The sequence below is a fragment of the Triticum aestivum genome, chromosome 6A, assembly GCF_018294505.1.
Source record: "Triticum aestivum cultivar Chinese Spring chromosome 6A, IWGSC CS RefSeq v2.1, whole genome shotgun sequence".
Classification (NCBI taxonomy): Eukaryota; Viridiplantae; Streptophyta; class Magnoliopsida; order Poales; family Poaceae; genus Triticum; species Triticum aestivum.
The window spans coordinates 17,848,673-17,869,212 of record NC_057809.1 but is presented as its reverse complement, the minus strand read 5'-3'; the positions used below and the strand labels follow the sequence as shown (position 1 = coordinate 17,869,212).

The 20,540-nt window shown below is 48.1% G+C and overlaps 1 protein-coding gene across 1 annotated transcript; it reads right to left on the bottom strand.

The window, feature by feature from the left end:
* Positions 1 to 3,176: 3,176 nt before the first annotated feature.
* LOC123131708 (pre-mRNA-processing factor 39) lies at positions 3,177 to 11,094 on the bottom strand. Its single transcript, XM_044551381.1, has 14 exons — positions 10,609 to 11,094; positions 10,405 to 10,511; positions 9,697 to 9,926; positions 8,605 to 8,772; positions 7,953 to 8,313; positions 7,305 to 7,448; positions 6,559 to 6,711; positions 6,359 to 6,475; positions 5,908 to 5,985; positions 5,645 to 5,794; positions 4,947 to 5,210; positions 4,415 to 4,519; positions 3,508 to 3,670; positions 3,177 to 3,462 (listed from the first exon to the last, which is right to left on the bottom strand). Exons 1-13 carry the CDS (start codon positions 10,922 to 10,924, stop codon positions 3,509 to 3,511), a joined length of 2,355 nt encoding a protein of 784 aa, XP_044407316.1. The 5' UTR covers positions 10,925 to 11,094; the 3' UTR covers positions 3,177 to 3,462; position 3,508.
* Positions 11,095 to 20,540: the final 9,446 nt, after the last annotated feature.

Below are 20,540 nucleotides of genomic sequence, written 5' to 3'. Positions count from 1 at the left end.
ATCGCTACATTATTAGTGATTTAAGAGTTCTTATATTAGTTTATAGAGGGAGTAACATGTAACATATGCAGTGGTTAGAGCATCTCCAGCCGCGCCCCCAAGAAAGCCCCCAGGCAATTTTTTGGCCGCCGGTGCCAAAAAATCGGCCAGTCGCGCCCCCAAGGGTTCAGTTTTCGCCGACTCAGGCCGAAATTGGCGCCGGCGGACCCAACCCGAACCCGGCACGCTGGGGGTCGCTCGGGGGCGCCGGGCGAATCTTTTTTGGCGTGAAGAGCCGCGGGCCAGCCGCGTCAGCGACTCGACTCTCTTCTCGCCGCTTCGTCGTCCTCATTGCCTCGTTTTCCGTGGCGAATCAATGCCAAAGCTGCGCGCGTTGCCGTGCCGGTCAGCCTCCATTGATGCCTCACGGGCGACGCAGTGAAGGCCGGGCGATGCGCGTCCCCTCGGCCGCCACGCCATCAAGCCACGCGTAACGCGCCGGCCAAGCCTACCACGCGGCGCCTCCGCCTATATAAGCCGACCACCAGCGCGCCGGAGGCACGCACAGACACTCCACTGCCGACGCGCCCATTTCTCCCCCCCCCCCCCTCCTCCTCTCGCCGTCTCCAGTTCAGAAGAATGGCCGAGCGCTTTCCAGGCGACGCACGGCGGCAAATGGCTTCGGGCGCCGCCATCTTCACGAGGACGAGGCTCGCCTCCTTTTCGAGGCCGAGTACCTGGTCTCGCCGGACATGCGGGTGCCCGGGGCCTGGAGGATCAGCTGGTGGCGTGCCGGTGCCACCACCACCCACCGGGGCGGCGCAGCGTGCGGAGATCGCACGTATCCGCGCGTCCCTGCCGCGGGCGGCGAGGGAGGGGCCACGGTACGTCCCCGACAGCCCGCTCTGGGAGCCCTACTTCCGCCGCCGTCACGCCGAGCAACTCGAGGCCACCAGCGGCGTCGTGCCCTCCGACAGGCTCAACTCCGATGGCCGGCGCCAGTGGTGGGGCGTGCCCGGCCGCTCGTTGGAGGTTATCCTCGAGTACATCGAGGGCGGCAACACGCCGCGCCTCGAGTACCCCGCTCCCCCGTCCTTCTCACGCCGCCATGGAAGCTCCTGGACGCCGTGGCGCATGGAGCGGCCCGGGGCGTCCTCCTCCTCGTCCGGTCGCTCGTCGGGCTCTCCCTGCCTCCGCCCCATCAAGCCGGAGCCCCAGGACACGCCTGTCAGCACGCGCACCCGCAGCTCCGGCGTCCGCATCGGCGACTCCGCCCCCCCCCCACCAGCCGCTTTGTCCTCGTCGAGCCCAAGCCGGAGCCCGGCCTCCCCGCGGAGTACGAGGAGGTAGCCCGGCGCGGCTTCTCCGACGAGGACGCCCTGCGGTGGGCGCGGGACGACTACCTCCGGACGGAGATGACCCGGCAGACCCGGGCCCTGGAGGAGATCGCCGCCCGCAAGCGTGGGCGCGAGGACGAGCACGGCATCGTGGTCCTCGACAGCGACGACGACGACGACGCCGCCCCCGGACCGTCCAACCCGCCGCACCAACCGGGGGAGGGATGCAGCAGGGACGGCGGCGGCGGAGACGGCGACGACGGCGGCGACTACACGCGGTTCTACCGCCTCCTCGGCATGTAGAACTGCAAAGGCGGGTGGCGGGCTGCGAGCGGCGAGGTAGACGGCGAGGAGCGGCGATGAAGACGGCGGGGGCAACCGATGCTAGTTTTTTCTTTTTGTAAAACATGTTTAAATTTGAACGAACTCGCCGATGTTTGCGTTAAATTTGAGCCGTGTTTGCGCCGTATTTGACTTTTTTTTTTTAAAACGTGGGCGCCGCGACTGAGGCATCACGCCACCAGTGCGCGGTTTAGCGTCGGTACGCCCCAGGAAGCAATTTTTAGCCTCTCCTGAGAAGCCAACGGCTGAAGATGCTCTTAGGGCGCTAGCTGGTAATCAAACCACATTGGGGGTAAAGATAACCACATCGGCTGAACGTGTGCAACCAAACACAGCATACTGCATCAATCCAGCCCTAAGTCACAAAATACAAGCAACCAAATTGGAGGGTTGGCTGGTGCCGTAACGCAGCCTGCAATTTTGTGGGCAGCAAAACGGGCTGGAAAGACATTAGCTCTACAGGGCTCTATGGCTGCTAGAAGATTTATCAAAAAAGGCTTTCGCCCCGCTTTATAAATAAAGCAACCATCAAGCACAAAGTCACAATGTATCATCCAAAGACACACCTAATGCCACCGCGCGAAGGACCAATACAAACGCACGAAACACAACACACAACACAGGTTTAGCTGTGGGCACAGCACAACAGGCCCAACGAAACAACAGGAAACGCACAGACAACAAACGGCGGCGGCGTCGATGATGACGAAAACGGCCTAATCCGGCTCAGGCGGTAGTGGGGGTAGCGGCGGGGCCATCCGGAGAGCCATGGTGTGAAGTTGTGCTCTCCCTGAGGCGGCTAAGCGGCCGTCAAAATTGCAAGTAATCAGACCATTTAAACAAAGCGTCTGTAGCACGACGAAGAGGCATATGCTGAATCATAAGTTTATTCCTAACAGTCCACAGCGTCCAGGTAAGGACCCCAATGATCAGCCACCTAATGTGGCGCAACAAGGGGGGGGGGGGGGGTGTCACTTGGAGTTCGGCAAAGAAAGCGGGGAAATTGGTATGATCCCAGCTTTCACCCACAATCTCACAAAAACAGCTCCATAAGAACTGCGCAGAAACACAAGTGAAGAAGATATGGTTCGAATCTTCTTCAGGCCCACAAAGCTGGCAACACCCATCACCAGGGCGCTTCAGAACCTCAACGCCAGGGCCATCACAGAGCTGCTAGGAGATCTTAACAGTGGCTCTGCCTACACTACAAAGATCAACCCCGCGCCCTACACTAATACATACTCCCTCCATTCCTACATATTTGTCTTTTTTAAAGATTTCAAATGGACTACCACATACGGATATATAGACATATTATAGAGTATACTCACTCATTTTGCTCCGTATATAATCAAAATCTCTAAAATGACAAATATTTAGGAACGGAGGGAGTACAATACACGTGGTCCTAAATACACACACAGCCGCCAGCTGAAGTGCAGATTCCACTTGCTGAGATAGCCCGCTACAGCCATACTATCGCAACTCACAAGTCATCTCATCAGTTAAACAAAGTGATAACACAGAAAAACGAAAGATAATTCCAAGAAACATGCATGCATGGGTGCAAGCAATGGACGAAGAAAGATCCTATACAGATCTTAGATCTGGACGCATTACAAGTGCTGCTGCTGCTGCTGCAATAAGCATCTGACTGAATAACTAGTTACACCTCGACAAACAAAAAGGGTCTTGCCTTTCTTCTTCTTTGGCCTGCTGCTGCCAAAAAACTTCCTGCCAATGCATACACGATACCCAAGGGGGGTCACAGCTATGTAAGGCAGCTACGTAGGTACACATGCCCATGCGTTGAGAACACCCGCCCCTTAGTGTGCGCACCAATCTAGAAATCAGTAGTACGTGGCGGCGCCGCCGTAGTAAGCTTGGGGGGCGGCAGCCACGGCAGGTTGCTGAGGGTAAGCTGCTGCAGGTGCCGGCGCCTGTGCGGGGGTGGGCACTGCTGCTGCCACGGGCATCGCTGCAGGTTGTGCGTAGCTCTGCTGCGGGTAGGCCTGCAATATTTATGGTCGCCATCAGTTGGATTTCATTTCATTAACCAAATTAAAAACTGATGACAGAGAAAATACTACTCCCTCCGTTCACTACTATAAGATGTTTTAACTTTTCCCCAAATCAGATGTAGACATGTTTTAGTGTGTTACACTCATTTCAGTCCGTATGTAATCCATATTGAAATATTCAAAGCATCTCTTATACAATAGTGAACGGAGGAAGTACTCCACTAGAGAAAATGCAAGAGGCAATTGTCAACTATGTATAGTCAAATACCCAGTAAACCATAAGTAATTCACTAGAAAAGAAGCAAGGGGCAATTGTGAATTGTGTATAGTCAAATACCCAGTTACCCATAAGTTCAAACAAGTCATGTCGAAAAGTGGGGAATAAAACTCCATTTAAAACAGAACTGTGGGTAGTAGCAGATTTGGTGGTATCTGCCGGTCAACTGTGTGCTAATCCACAACTGATTGAAATAAATAAATAAATAAAAAGACTTGTTCACACGATGGAGTGATTATGCGACTGTCCTGACAACAGATTCATGTAGTACACCATCTCTTCCGACTGAATTAGTAGAGTCGCATACAAGGTTAGAGTGGAGGGTATCCATTGAAGGATTGATCCCAAAAAAGAAGATAATTTCAACCCGACTATGTGCAAAAATACAGTTGCATGTACTAAGCATAGTTAATATCGAGAAGCATCTTGCAGATTTAGGTGGAAACCAGAATCACTACCTGGGCAGGGTATGTGGGAGGATAGGCACCATAAGCGGCTGCTTGAGGAGCAGATTGGGGCATTTGTTGGCTGTAGTCGTAAGCTCCATATGCAGGATAAGCAGCCTGCAGTGCACAGGAAGTTAAAGACAAAAGCAGGCACATTACTGGAGAAATGACTACAGCTACAAATCATAGATGAAAAAGTAACAATAACAATTCTCTATAGTGAAAATTCAAAGATGCAATAAAAAACATAGCATAGGAATGAACCACAAGATTGACCAAATAATGACATCTAATCTAAACAATAGAAGCAGGCCAGAGAAAATAGTTGCAGAAATCAACTGCTTTTCACGTTGACCACATGGTCAAGGGCTCCACGTTTGGGAAGAGAAATAGAACTAAAAGCCAAACAATGATCAATAACCACCAGCCCATAATTGGGATGATTTGTAGAGGACTAGATATTCTAGCAAATCAACATCTCACTTATCTTATTCATGGACAAACTAATGCATATAAAATAGTAAAGCGTGAAGATAAGCAAAACCTGCTGTGCGTAAGCAGCCCCCCATTGCTGCACTGATGCTTCAGAAGTCACAGGCCAAACTGCAGGATTATGAGCATTTGGATCAGTTCCCATGCCTGGTTGGGTGCCATCTCCGGTTTTGGCCATTTTATCTCTACCGGACATGACAGCATCATCTGCTCTTCGTTTCTTTGATGGCAGAGTGCTCCTTTTACGTGAAAAGAGAATAGTATGTCGAGTTGTAGCCTTCTTGATTGACTGTACATCCCCAAACGTATCCAAAAACTGAAGACAATTTGCAAATGTATCAGTACAACTGTACAAGTGTAGACTGTTATGGCACATGCAACTTTTAGGTACTACCTCCGTCTAGGTGAATAAGTCATTCGTGTAGTTCTAGGTCATCGATTTGAGGAATTAAATATGTGTTATATGTCATGAAAAGTATATCACTAGATTTCTACACGAATGTAGTTTCTAAATATATATTTTTGTCACATATAATACATATTTAGATAGTTAAATCGTCGACCTAGAACTACGCGAATGACTTATTCACTGAGATGGAAGTAGTACAAAAGGGCATTAACCACATTCTTTCCCCTCAAAAATTTCTTATCCCCACAACTCCCATGTCCAGGGTGAAACAGATGCTCACAGAAGTGTATGTAAAGTATATTACGCAAAGATGTACCATAGTCGGTCTCTTTAAGCATTACCTCTAAATATATGGAAGATAATTCTTCTTTGTCACTTAAGCTTGCCAGCTCCCCTTGAGTCTGTTCAGCTGTAAGAAACTTCTCCACCAGTGATTCTAACAAATCAATACGCTTCTCAGACTGAAAGATCGACTCAAGAAAGATGACAGCCTGCAAAAGATAATAATGAACAGTACCCAGATTAGTTGGGGCCAAAGAGGGTATGGCCAGAAAAATATAGGTGGCAAACTGAAATATTTCGGATAGAATTCATAAGCTGTAACCTCAAGAACTGGTTTAGTAAGGTTAGCTAGCCCATGCAGTCCACCTGAGATCTCCCTTGCCTTTTCCAAGTCACCGACCTGCACATTTTGGAGAATACATCAAATCCCACAAACCAAAACAAAGAGATACACAATAAACAAGATAAAACTCAAAATAAAAAACCAAACAAGTTCAACAAGCTACTAATTCAATGAAAGAAATGTTGTTCCCTAGAAGAACAGACAAAATAAGAGCCTCCAGAATGTTCAGCATATGCCAAATATTGTCATTTTTTTAATTGGTAGGACCATGCTTAAACAACTGCAAGAAGGGTGGTTCTTTACACCATTTAAAATCTGCTAATATCAATCAAAATTGTCAGATGTTCAAATGGCAAAAGTTAGACAAGCATATATAATTATGATTAAATATTAATGCAAACATGATCTCAAAGTTTCAACGAACACCTACCATATATAAGAAACGTGAGTACTGGATCAGTAGCATTGGTAAAAGCTGGCTCTGCTCCTTCTCCTTTTCAGCAGCAATGGCTTTCTCATAGACTAAACAAGCAGATTCCTTATCTCCCTGGAAGGAAATAAGATCAATGAACACTTAAACAAAAGACAAAAAAGGAAACAAAGAGTAGTTTTTGTTTGATGAAGAGATACCAGCCGGTGCTCCATATTAGCATGCTTCACAATGGCTTCGACGAGGCCAGGATATAACACTGAGTGGAGATGTTGATACTCTGCACGTGCTCCATCAGTATCACCAGTAAGCTCCTTGAATCTTGCACTGAACAGATGGATCTCTGTCTGCTTCTGTTTAAAATAATAAAAGAAATGGAATGTAGCTATCAGGAAACTATTCTATAGGCATTACATAGTTATGCAGCCTAAGAAATAACAGTAAATACGCTAGTTATCATGGACCAGTGGCAAATTGGTAGCTGATAGTGATCATGACAAAAATTATAATTTTTCATATTGATTTCTAAACACATCAATATCAAATGAGATCTCAAAAGGCAAGTCTGCTCAAATAACATCATTCATAATTTATCAGTTAAGGGTAAAATTATTTTTAGGACAGTAAAAATACATATCTGAACAACCTACAATCCAATTAAGCTAGTTACAAAGATCTCATGTTTTTCTCAACAAGTCTACATGGAAAATAAACTCAAAGTAGGTACGAAAGCAAGATGGTATGTGGCAGTGAAAACAATGCCATGAATAGGGAGACAGAAGTTTGGTTGGATCCACGCTCACGAGTTCACAGGTTGATGTACATATGACTACAGTTACGCACTATGAAACATGAATCACACGGGAGGAAAAGATGGAGATGGTTAAAGAGTGACATTACATTGTTACTGAGTATAGATGGCAACAAATAATATTATCAATAATACCTTGACAAACACATGAGTGGCACGAGCAAGAGCATTGTTTGCCAGTTCTAGGCTTTGTCTATCCTCCATGCATTGCACATAGCGGATCCAGAATTCTGAATAGCTAGCACACGCAATAACACATCTTTCGTATAACTTGATAACCTGAAACGGTATTGTGTACCATCAGAAAATAGACAAGAAGAAGAAAGAAAAATGAATATAAAGCACAAAAGAACAATGATAATGACAACAAAAAGAGAAGTTCACACAGGTTACTCCATTAGCTGATTAGGTTGGCCCCTCCAAAAGAAAGGAGGGACCATCCTTGCTCGATAGATAGATGGTTAAGAAGGTGAGCATTAAGCAAATACCTGCATATATGAGATTCAAAATTCAAACAACTGATATTTGGTACCAAATATCATTAACCCAGAACGGCCACTGACAAATGAAAGTTTGGAGTACTTAGCCTCATCGAAACCAAACATTATGTCCACGCTCTATCCTCAGTTCAATATCCCATTACAAAGGAAGCTTCGTCCAAATACTAGCCGTTAAAGCATATAATGAAGCCAATAAGACTAGACTGTAAGTTGAAAGATTCCAAGCATTGCAGGAAATCTACTAAACGAAGATGTGATGACTGATGGAACTAAAATAGCATACCTTATTAATGTCTTCTTCCCTCTCGATAAAATCAAGATAGCTGTGCCAATTTTCAAGCTCTGGTTTGTCAAGAGGCTTGACATGAAAGTATGGTCTTCTAATAGCATGCTCAAAACTACTAATCTTAGATTCATACTCTTTGGCCTTCGTATACAACTCTTCTCTAATGGAAATATATTTTGCCTTGTCCTCTGCTTCTGTTGAAGATGAAACTTCAGGCTCTGCAGTTTTTTCTACATCATTAGGATGTGCCTCTCCATCAAGTACCGGAGCACTATTCTCAACAGTAAGACAATACATAGAAGTTTCCTCAGCAGTAAGTATTTCTGACAGGCTCCGTGTTGCAGTCAACTCCTTCAAGCTGAGCAAAAATAGTAGTTAACAATTAGACTCGGAAGAAAACACATATTTTATGTTCCCTTCCCTAATATTGTCATATAATTAAGAGCTTAGTTAAAATTGCAAGTTAAAATCCCAGATGGATTAAGAAATAGTATACCGATGGTTGTGTTCGTTGAATTTTTAATCCACCAATCAGCACATCCCATTAAGTAGGACGAGGTAGTAGATGAGTCATAATATAAATAGAAGTGGCAACAGACAAGAAAACATACTCAAGTACTTAAATGCATAAATAATGTCAATGACTCACCAATTAAAGTACCGATCAAGCTGCTGTATAGGGTGCTCTAATATTCTTGTGTATACCACAGCTAGATGACTCCATGCTTGAAGTGATTCCTCATACTTGATGTACTCATCCCACAAAGTATTGGAACGATAATCTGTTCCAACATATGCCAAACCCCGATCAAACAGTCTGTGGAAAAAAACAATGGGATTAGTTACTGATGAAAGAATGAAATGATCAAACCCCAGACAAAGAATACATTAGCTAGTTCCAGAAACACTAAATGAATGATGGCTTGTACGATCAAACAGTGAAAGCTACATTTGCATCGAAGGAGGGATGTATCTTTCTTGATAGATATGTTCTAAACTTAAGTACTTTGTATAGCACAAACATGTGGTCTCCAAATTGGCTACTTAGTTAATGCATTAAATGACTAAATATTAGCTATATGAAAATACTTATACTCCCTCTATCCAGGTTTATCAGCCATGAGCGGATTTTTTTACGTCCTGGACAATTTGACTAACGAAACATGTGTATATGCCACCAAAAGCATGTCACTCGATTTCTATTCGAATGAACTTTCTAGACATATACTTCCGGTGGCATATAGCACGTTGAGGACCTAAAAATCTGCGCACACCCTGCAAACCCAGATGAAGGAACTTTCTAGACATATACTTCCGGTGGCATATAGCACGTTGAGGACCTAAAAATCTGCGCACACCCTGCAAACCCAGATGAAGGGAGTGCAGATTATAGCTGCTACAAAAAGAAAAAAGGTCAAACAGATGATGTACTTCATGGAGAAAGATTAGTCATTACAACTAATAAGATACATGCATGGAGTCAAAGAACACAGTGCCTAAACCAAAATTTGAATATATGCAACAGTTCCATGGCCTACACTGCCACAAGGACTGCGGAAATACAGTGCTATATTATAAAGCATTTCATCAAGCATTCCTGTTCAGGTGCTAAGTATTGTAAAATCACTTCTCGTCATGTATTCCTGTATATATACAGCCTAAAATGCAGTAGTTAACAAAAGTCAAGACACAATAAGAAGTTAATAACTTCATCAGAATAGTTTGGGTATTCAATTGCTACCTTCTGATGACATCTGGGTCATTGTATGTTGAAATCGCGAACTGACAATAATTACACCATATGTCCACTGAATAAGTAACTGCAAGAACTGCCCGTTCATACACCTCAAACACTTTATTGACACCATCTAGACGGCCTTCATGATCTGCATATTTCTTCCAATAGCCAAAGCACAGAGGGAACTCTGCAAGGAAGGCATCATACACTTTGCGTATCTTCAATATGTTGCTCTGAACAGGAATATACAAAGAATATGGCATTAGCATAAACTTGCTTATCATTAAAAATCCATTCTACTTTTATTAGTCAGCCAGATTAACTTTATCTCTAGTGTTGTTCACTGAAACACAAATAAGGAAAATTTGACAGGACTACAGTAGGACAATGATGAAACTACTACAGGGAACAAGGCCGATGAAGAATGTTGAAAACAAATGTGCTAACCAAAACAAGGGAGCAAGTGACCATCCATGCATAGCAAAGATTGACAGTACTTCTTGGTCCACAAAATACAGGTCAATGCATAACAAGGGCTGCCATAGCTTTGTGGTCCACAAAATACAGATCGATTGCATATAACCAAACAAACATCTAACAAATGTGGGAACCGAACAAGGATAAGCTACTGAAAATCTTAACACATACATACATCAAGTTGCAAAAGAGAGAATGATGCATTGTATTATAAGGCAACGGTTGAAATTTCACCTCGGCAATCCTCTCCGTCTCCTCAATAAGCGCGGTCCAAGCATCAAAGTCCAGGCAGTCCGCGGTGACAACGTCCCATAACCTAGCCTCTTCAGCAGAACCCACTGCTGCGGAAGAGCAAGCAACAAACATATATCAGCATCAACAAAATAGCAGGCAGGCAACGGAACAAAATGGAGAAGGCTTCCGCCCGGGCGGCATTACCATCCTCGTACGACTGCTCGGCGACCATGGGGTCGGCCATCTCGTCGGCGGCGGCGCCGTTCTCCGTGGCCCCCGCGGCCTGGTAGCCCGCCGCGTCGCCGGAGGTCCCGTTCAGCGCGGCGTGCTCGGCCGGGTACGCGGATCCGTCGGCTCCCTGCGCCGCGTCGTACGGGGCGTCCCCCGGGAGATGCGGGGGTGGCGGTGGGAGCACCTCGGCCGGGTCGCTGCCCAGACCCGCCCCCGCGGCGTCCAGGGGCGGCGGTGGGGGCGGGGGAAGCCCCGCGTCGGCTCCCGCTTGCCCGTCGGGGTTCTCCATCCCCGCGCGCGGTTCGGGGCGTGCGGCGGAGGCCGGAGTGGGCGGAGAGGCGGCGGCAGCGCGGTCGGTGATGGGAGAGGAGGGGGGAGCGGAGATGGGTTAGGGTTTTCTCCTGTTTCCTGCGGGGCGCGGCGGCGGCGGCTGGAGGCGGGATTGGATCAGGGAGGGATGGGGGGTAGGGGTAGGGGTGGGGTGGGGTGGGCCGTCGGACAAAGTAGAGCGCGCGTGCGTGTGCGTGCGTGGCCGGGCAAGCCTGCTGCCGCCTACGAGTCCGTGCCTGTCCCACCCTGCTAAATTGCTCTCAAATTTTGGACTCCTTTTGGATTTGGATTTGGATTTGTACCACCGCCGAACGAATTTGAATTTGAATTACCTGGCGGAAGCATGGCTCCCCCACGCGTGTATTTCGCGACATTTTCGCCTATCTCGATGACAGGGGTAGTTTTGTCAGTTTCATTTGGTGGAGGGTACTTTTATTGGTTTTGATTTTGTGAGGCCTGCTCCCACCATCAATAATTGATCAAACGCCTGATGTGCGCAAGCCTAGAGCCCTAGCTAGATGCCTCATGGCGCTCAAGCAGTTCCTAGTCGTGAGATGTGTTGCGCCGAACAAGTATACTATCAACTTCATATTCGAAGAAAATTGATGATCTAGGGATAGAGACTTAGATGAATCTAGCAAAGAGATGTCTAATTCGAGAGAACTGAAGCAACATGCCGAATGGGTCGAGAAAATCAAAGCAAAAAATGGACCCAATATATGAGAAAAAATATAACAAAACGATGGGGCATATCCATGCAGCCTAGGCTCCTCGTAAAACAAACAAAAACATCTATCCACATCCGGGTAGGATGGATCTCCAATCTAGAGTGGTGTAATAATGGATAAGCATGAGAGAGGAATACTTCGGAGACGTGCACGCCTCCATGGAACAATGCCATCTTGGGGGAGGGGTGTCGAGAGCGCAAGGAATCCGAAATAATTGTTGGTGAGTAGGAACAGGAAGGAGAGCATGGGGGAGATAAGGGATAACGTAGCTTGTTCTCCGCACGAAGAACCGTAGAGAAATATTTGGTTTTTTAAGAATTTTCTTGCTGTTGAAGAAGGTTCACAATAATTTAAGCACTAATAATAACTTCCTTTGAAGCCAATATCCTTTCTTCGAAATTATGACAACCAATAACACATTTGAGAGATACGCACATCAGTGTAACAAAAGACACACACTTTTTTCGGAAGTACAAATATTATTCTGGAGGGTCAGCCTTAGAGCCTAACTTTTATCAAGGGTTTGGGTCACGCTTTCTCTTTGGGCCTACAGAACTGTTGATTTACTCTGAGGAAGAGGAGGAGGATGTACACAACACAACACATCGCCTTGTCTTCTTGCCTGAATCAATCTCAACGTCGGTGGTCTCCTTCCCCAAACCCCACGACCACGCCAGCCGGAGCACGACTCCTCTGCCCCATTCCTTCCATCCCACCCTCCCTTGCATATTCTTCATGCCACCACGCGCTGACTGTAGGATCAAATCAAGGTTGGTGATCAGGGGAGGTGGCGACAGCCGCAACCATAGTGAGATGAGGAGGAGGAGGAGCCCTGGGGTCACGCGTCAGTTTGTATGATTCGTCTGCCATGTCGGCTATAAGTGCATGGCGGAAGCGGTATTGCACACCGGCCGATAGCTGCTATGGGTAAGGTGAGTACTCCTACGTCATTTTTAGTCCCACATCGCCTATTTACAATGACTCGCGCCCATGCATAAGTGTTTTCCTCAGCCAGGCTACCAGCATGTACCAGTAGAGTAGATGTAGATCATACGATCTAGTTAGGTTAGATGATACAGTCTAAATTTACAGGGGCACGGGTAAAGGGGGGACTATGCCGGGGGGCAATGGGGCGGGGTTAGGGCGAGGGAGTATGCCTGGCCAGAGATGGTTGGGTAGCAGGGGTGTGTAGGGGGGGAGGTTATCCTTCTCGGGAAAAAAACCCAAAAAGGGTTCCAAATTGTAGTGATGAAAGAAAATAGATTAAATAAATTCACTCCTTAACTGGGTCCTTTCCCTTTTTTTGGCATGCAGACTCTATTTTGTTTGACTTTCTATTTTACATATAGGGGTTGACTATTCGTCATCTTGGGTGAGGAATAGTTATTCTTCACCCCCCTCTATTTTAACATCAATGCACGCAAATTTACGCTCCGTAAATTTTGTCTTATTTCAGACAAAAAAGAGAACACAAGAGAATATATACTTGCCATAAAAAATATTTATGTTACGTAAAATTACAAATGTAAAAACATAGTGTAAAATGCACATAAAATGAATTTTTTCTGGTCTTATGATCTATATTGTTTTTGTTATGCCGAATTTACGCAGTGAATCAATATGAATGTAACTATTTGTATTTCAAAGGTAATTTTATGAAATAATCGTAAGATTATCATAGGTGAAGAATAACTTATTCTGCACCCTGGGTGATGAACATACTTTCTATATATATGTTTTCCAACACTAAGAACATAAGAAACATAAGAAACAAACCTCACGTGTTTACCAACACTATTGTTCCTAGCAATTGTTTAACTACTCGATTCATTATGTTGTTTGTGCTGGAAATGTAGAGTTATGTGACCTGCTGACTAAATGGGTGAGTCATGTTTTACCGTTTTGTCTCATTTTGCATGATAGAAAAATCAACGGACTGATGGACCAACTCGGGGGACTTGAAGCAGGTCACTCTTGTATAATAATATTTTGTTTTCATTTTTCTATGCATGGTCCGGTGCATGCATTTTCCTCATAATACTACAATTTAAATCATAGATAAATGTATGTGTGTTTCAGCGGTGTGTAAGCATTCTAGTACATTAGCCCATGATTTACCCGTCAATATTAAAGATGGTTGTGTAAATAAATGTTTGTCAAATCATGCCCGTGATTTACCGAACTACATATATTTTGGATTTTATTTTTATATCATTATTAGCTTACCAAAGAAAACACAAATTTATTTGGTAAGTCAATAAAAAGTGGGATAGTTAAGGCAGTTTTCAAGTAACGATGCTTAGGAAAAGGATTGATGGTTGGACGAAACACTTTGCCTGGTGCTACTTGTGAGCAGCGTTGGGATTTCCTCTAAGAGGAGGGGATGATTCAGTCCAATAAAGATAAGTATTTCTCTTAATTATGAAACCAAGGTTATCAATCTAGTAGGAGAACCAAGTGTCGGTGTCAAAACCGGCGGATCTCGGGTAGGGGGTCCCGAACTGTGCGTCAAGACCGGATGGTAACAGGAGACAAGGGACACGATGTTTTACCCAGGTTCGGGCCCTCTTGATGGAGGTAAAACCCTACGTCCTGCTTGATTAATATTGATGATATGGGTAGTACAAGAGTAGATCTACCACGAGATCAAGGAGGCTAAACCCTAGAAGCTAGCCTATGGTATGATTGTTGTATATGGAGTTGATTGCCTACGGACTACAACCCTCCGGTTTATATAGACACCGGATAGGGTTAGGGTTACACAGAGTCGGTTACAATGGTAGGAGATCTTGAATATCCGCATCGCCAAGCTTGCCTTCCACGCCAAGGAAAGTCCCATCCGGACACGGGACGAAGTCTTCAATCTTGTATCTTCATAGTCCTGGAGTCCGGCTGAAGGTATAGTCCGGCTACCCGAACACCCCCTAATCCAGGACTCCCTCAGTAGCCCCTGAACCAGGCTTCAATGACGACGAGTCCGGCGCGCAGATTGTCTTCGGCATTGCAAGGCGGGTTCCTCCTCCAAGTCCTTCATAGAAGATTGTAAACACCAAGAGTAGTGTCCGGCTCTGCAAAATAAGTTTCCACATATTGCCATAGAGAGAATAATATTAACACAAATCAAATCTGCTGACGTATTCCGCAGTGCGTCATCACACTACGGCCAAGTCCTTTACTCGAATCGTTTTTACTTTTCCACCTCAGCATGTTTTGCGAGGCGGTTTCCTTGGCACGTCTTGTCAAAGCAGAGATCGTGTACCCCTTTTACGGGATTCTCATCAATACGGACGTGGGTAACCCAACCGCGCCATTTATCACGGCGCTTGGGAGGCAAGCGAGTTTTACTAGGCTGGTGGGGACGCACAACCGCATCCGCCCATATAAGGGGATAAGGATCCACCTTTTACCTACGCCTTCTTCCTCCTTTGCCTATCCATCTCCTGCGCACTCGAGCTCCAGCGCCCAAGCCCGCACTTCCCACCTCAACCTTCTCCAGCAATGTCCGGAGCGGGAGGCAAGTGGATGGTCTCCTCCGCTACGGAGGGCCAAGTCAAGAAGCTAAGGAAGGCCGGATACCTGTCTAAGGACATCGCGCACCGGCTTCCCGAAAAGGGGCAGCTTCTCCCCACCCCAAGGCCCCATGAGAGGGTAGTATTTCTTCCCCACTTCCTCCGCGGACTGGGTTTTCCACTCCACCCATTTGTCCGGGGGCTCATGTTCTACTACGGCCTGGATTTCCACGATCTGGCCCCGAACTTCATCCTCAACATCTCGGCGTTTATCGTCGTGTGCGAGGCTTTCCTCCGCGTCCGCCCTCATTTCGGCCTCTGGCTCAAGACCTTCAACGTCAAGCCCAAGGTGGTGCGCGGCAGCCAGGCGGAGTGCGGAGGCGCCATGGCGGGCAAGATGGCCAACGTCCTATGGTTCGAGGGCTCTTTTGTGGAGACCCTAAAGGGGTGGCAATCCGGGTGGTTTTACATCACCGAGCCACGCGATCCGAAATGGATCGCAGCCCCCGAGTTCCGATCCGGACCCCCCACGCGGCTTATGTCCTGGAAAGAGACGGGCCTGTCGTGGGGTGACGAAAAAGAGGTGACCGGATTGCAAACATGCATCCAGTCCCTGGTGAACAAGCCAATCCGGCTTGTTAATGTAATCCAGGTTATGCTCGTCCGCCGGATCCTCCCGTGCCAACAACGGGATTTTAATCTGTGGGAGTTCGACCCGGCGCAGCACCAAACCCTTAGCAGGCTCTTCGACACGACGTACGAAGATGCCTGGAAGGTGCTATTCAAGGGCGCCGAGGCTCCCGCATCCGCTTCCGAGGACCGCGGATACAGCTCGCAGCGTCACGCTAGCGAGGTAAGCTATCTTCACCTTTTACAGGATGTTAAGCTTTTTTCATAGTTTGACTCTATGCGGGATCTAAACTCCCTTACCTTTGACAGGCTTGGCGGGCGATATCCGGACCGATTAACTGTCCGGCTCCACTGCCCGAAGACCCAGCCCCAGCTCTACTAGTGAAGCTGCTGGTTCCGGCGCCTTATGTGGTGCCGGAGAAGAAGGCCAAGAAGAAGAAGACCACGGGGACTCGAAAGAGTGCCCGTAACGTGGTGGTGTCGGACTCGTCATCCGACGAGTCCGAGACGCCCTCTTCCCGTGAAAACGAGGAGGAGGAAGAAGAAAACTCCCCCCCCAGCGGAGGGAGGAGAGAAGAGGAAGGCCGCCCCAACGGGGGAGGCCGAGGGGTCTAGGAAAGGAAGACCCCTCCGCCGGACTACTCCCCCGACGCCGAAGAGGGCGAAGAGGAGTGGCCAAACAGGGCCAAGCGTCCGGCGAAATCGTAAGTTCGGATATCAGAGTAACTCATGATGTTCCTTTGTTGCACAGCTTTCCCTAATGTCGAACGTAATTATGCAGCCCGCCCCGGGCCGAATTCAACGAATCGTCGGGCGGCTCCCTGGACTCATCGGACGTGAACTCAGTTCCGCCCGCTGTCTCCCCCCGCACTGCAGACGACGCCGAAGTGGCGTCGCGACAAGCTCCGGGGCAGGAGGAGGTGGTCCCGGAGGAGCCGCAAGGCAACCTCCCGGACTCCAGGAGTGAAGGGGATAAGGCCCCCCAGGGCTCCAAGTCCGGCTTTGTGCCGGACACCGCGCCGGAATCTTCCACAGTTCCGGACCGCGGTAGGCGAACTCCTTCCAAGAGGAGCAAGCCTTCTGAGCCGGCGGCCTCCGTCCAACCGGAGGTGCCGGACAATCTGCTGGAGGTGCTTGACGGCGCCTCCATCGACGAGGGGCACCGTACTATTATGAGTACGGTGATCCAGAAGGTTCAGTCCGCCAAGAGCGGACTGACTGAAGCTTGCGCTAGCCTTCTAACAGGCTTCGAGGTAAGTAAAAATATGTAAAAATATTACCGCATAGACAGTAGCCCCTGATGCTTTGTTTGGCGTTCGGAAAGAAAAGCCGAATAGAGGATCTATTAAATTTCGCATGAGTCTAACAAAAAGAGTCAATATGCGTATGCAGGCTTCGCTGCTATCCACCGCCGCACTGACTGCGGAGGCGGGTGTCCTGAAGCAGGACCTCGAGCGGACCGAGCAAGAGCTCGGCCTTGCCAAGCGGCGGCTCGAGGAGAAAGAAGGTAAGAATACCTTACAGAAAAAGTGCCTATAAAAAGGCGTGATTGCAAAAAAAACAGGATTGTACTGCTTATTGTAGGGGCCACGACTGAGGTAGTGACCCTTAAGCAGGCGCTGTCTGAGGCCGAAAAGAAAACGGCCATGGAGCGCACCGAGCGAGACAGACTTGGGGTTCAGGTCGGCGAGGTGCAGCAAGAGCTTCGGGCTCTTATGAAAAAACATGAGAGTTTGGAGCTTGAGTCAAAGGCACAAGCATCCGAGCTCGTGACGGCCCTTGAGACTGCCAAGTCTGCCAAGGCCGAAGCCCAAAAGGCCCTCCGAGAGTTGGAGAAGATGAGGAAGATAGCAGCGGGTAAGGCATTCTTTATGCAAAGAAGAAATATAAAAGTAAACTACTTGTTACTTACCCGAATCCGGAGCTCTCCAGGGGCATTCGCAGATCTTCCCCGCAGCGTATCCGACGCCGCCGCATTCTACCGAGCTGAAGAGGGCAGCTCAACGGAGAAGGTGTTCTGGTCTCAGTATTCTGAGGCCGGACACCCTGTGCCCTTGAGCGACCAGCTGAAACAGCTAGTCGAGCTCCACAAGGCGGCCGAACAGGCCATGAAGGGCCTCATAGTTCGGCTGTGGCCCGGAGAGGCCCTGCCTGGGAGCTATTTCGGGCTGGTGCGGCGGCTGGTGGAGGCCTGTCCGAGGCTCGAGGTCATCAAGCGCTCCGTCTCCATCGAAGGTGCCCGTCGGGCCCTTGCCCGTGCAAAGGTGCACTGGGGTAAGCTGGACGGTGAGAAGCTTGTGAAGGACGGGCCGCCGCCGGGGAAGGAGCATCGCAAGCCCGAGAACTACTACAAGGATGTTCTTGCAGGTGCCCGCCTTGTGGCGGATGAATGTACCAAGGATATGATTTTTGAATGAACTCGCTCGTGTTTATCCTGTGCGCTGAAAACTTGTTCATATGCGCTAAGCAATGCTTATTGAATTTAAAATATTACTTTCTGTGCGGCCGTTTATCAAAAAATTGAGAGATGGCCAGTCGTCGGCTTCTGCCCCCATGCCACTAGTGCTGGGGTGTTCGGGATAAACCTGAGCGCTCTTTTTCCCATAGTTGGGTCCTTCGAGGGAGGCGCTCAGCACAACGAACCAGGCAATCGGACTATAATGCTTGAACACTCTCACTTAGCCATAGAACTCTATAATTTTAAATTTCGGCGAAGCCCCTAGTTCGGAAGACCGAGTTCGGGGCGCTATCCACGCCTTGGCCGGACAAAGCCAGCTCCTCGCTCGAAGCGGCATAAGTCTTTAGGGACTCGAAAAACCTCTCGAACAGCGACCGGTCTCTCGCCTCATCATGACAGTCAGTTTTAGCTTTCTCCACTGAGGTGCTTAACCCAGCTGAACCGGGGCACAATCGCAGTGGTTCTCCTAGTGCTACCTTAGCCGATATAGCGGAACGTAAGGCACCAAAACATAGGAGCCGGACAAACCCAACTATTGACCCAAATCATGATTCGGAGCCGATGCATATAGTGCTATAAGTTCGGGGTGCCGCACTTGTGAAAGTGTACGGACTTCTCACACCATAATGAGGGGTACTGAAGCCCCTGGCGTGTTTGCCGTACCAAGGTGTACGGGTGCAATCATGTCATTTAATAAACATATATGTGAAAAGAGGATAATGCAAAAAATAGACAAAAAGCTATGAATTGTTTATAGAGAGGCTATTTATCAAAGCCGAACGATACAAATAGTGCGATAAGCAAAAATATATTGGACTATTAAACATGTCCTGACCAGGGGCAGGCCGCGGAATTGTATTCAAAACAGGTATACTGCTCGTAACAGAGACCACCTGGGAGTTCCATAATGCGGCATGGCTTGTCTGCCTCCCTGGATCTTGCATCGTTTGTGCGGTAGTCGAATTGCCGAACAGGTCGTCCGAAATATGGAGTCCTGAAAGTAAGAAAAAATTAAAAAAAGAATCCGGTAGCCCCTAGTATGTTTTAAGCTGTATTTTGGGCGTGCCGTTATTGTGCCCCTTCTCCTGTGCCCATGGTATTTCAAGGGCGTAGTTATATACGCGAGGCACTGGTTTCGCTATGTCGCGAGAGCTGGAGTTGGGGCCGCATTGCTACGCTTTCTCAGAGCGTGCCAGGCGGTCCTGCTGTGGGTTACTCCAGGCGCGCTTGGCAGTGTCTGACTTTTTAATGGCCGGACTAGAGAATTGCCTAAGAAGGCTACTTTGTACTTCTGCTGCGAGAGCCGTCGTGTGCTCCTCCGTACGGAGGGAGCGTTCGGTGTTTCCGTTGACCGTGATTACTCCTCGAGGGCCTGGCATCTTGAGCTTGAGATATGCGTAGTGCGGCACCGCATTGAACTTTGCGAATGCGGTTCGTCCGAGCAGGGCATGATAGCCACTGCGAAACGGGACTATATCGAAGATTAACTCTTCGCTTCGGAAATTGTCCGGGGATCCGAAGACCACGTCAAGTGTTACTGAGCCTGTACAGTTGGCTTCTACACCTGGTATAACGCCTTTAAAGGTCGTTTTTGTGGGCTTAATCCTTGAGGGATCTATGCCCATTTTCCGCACTATATCCTGGTAGAGTAGGTTCAGGCTACTGCCGCCGTCCATGAGGACTCTTGTGAGATGAAATCCGTCGATGATTGGGTCGAGAACCAACGCGGCGAAGCCGCCATCACGGATGCTAGTGGGATGGTCCCTTCGATCAAAAGTGATCGGGCAGGAGGACCATGGGTTGAACTTTGGGGCGACTGGCTCCATCGCGTATACGTCCCGTAGCGCACGCTTCCGCTCCCTCTTGGGAATATAGGTTGCGTATATCATGTTCACCATCCGCACTTGTGGGGGAAAGCCCTTCTGTCCATTGTTGTTCGGCGGCCTGGGCTCCTCCTTGTCATCGCTGTGCAACCCCTTGTCTTTGTTTTCGGCTCTTAACTTGCCTGCCTGCTTGAACACCCAACAATCCCTGTTAGTGTGATTGGCTGGCCTTTTGGGGGTGCCATGTATCTGGCACAAGCAGTCGAGTATTCGGTCCAAACTGGATGGGCGCTGAGTATTCTTTTTGAATGCCTTTTTCCGTTGACCGGATTTATAGCCTCTGAATCCGGCATTGACTGCCGTGTCTTCATTGCTGTCACTGCTGACGCAGCGTTTTTGCTTATTCCGATGTGTCCTACCACTTTTG

Bases quoted from the DNA above. Each gene is read 5' to 3' on its own strand.
- LOC123131708 (XM_044551381.1), bottom strand. From the start codon at position 10,924: ATGGAGAACCCCGACGGGCAAGCGGGAGCCGACGCGGGGCTTCCCCCG. The intron at 8,314-8,604 runs GTGAGTCATTGA...ATTTTTGCTCAG, and splicing joins CTTGATCGGTACTTTAATTG to CTTGAAGGAGTTGACTGCAA. The intron at 6,712-7,304 runs GTATTATTGATA...TATTTTAAACAG, and splicing joins CCACTCATGTGTTTGTCAAG to AAGCAGACAGAGATCCATCT.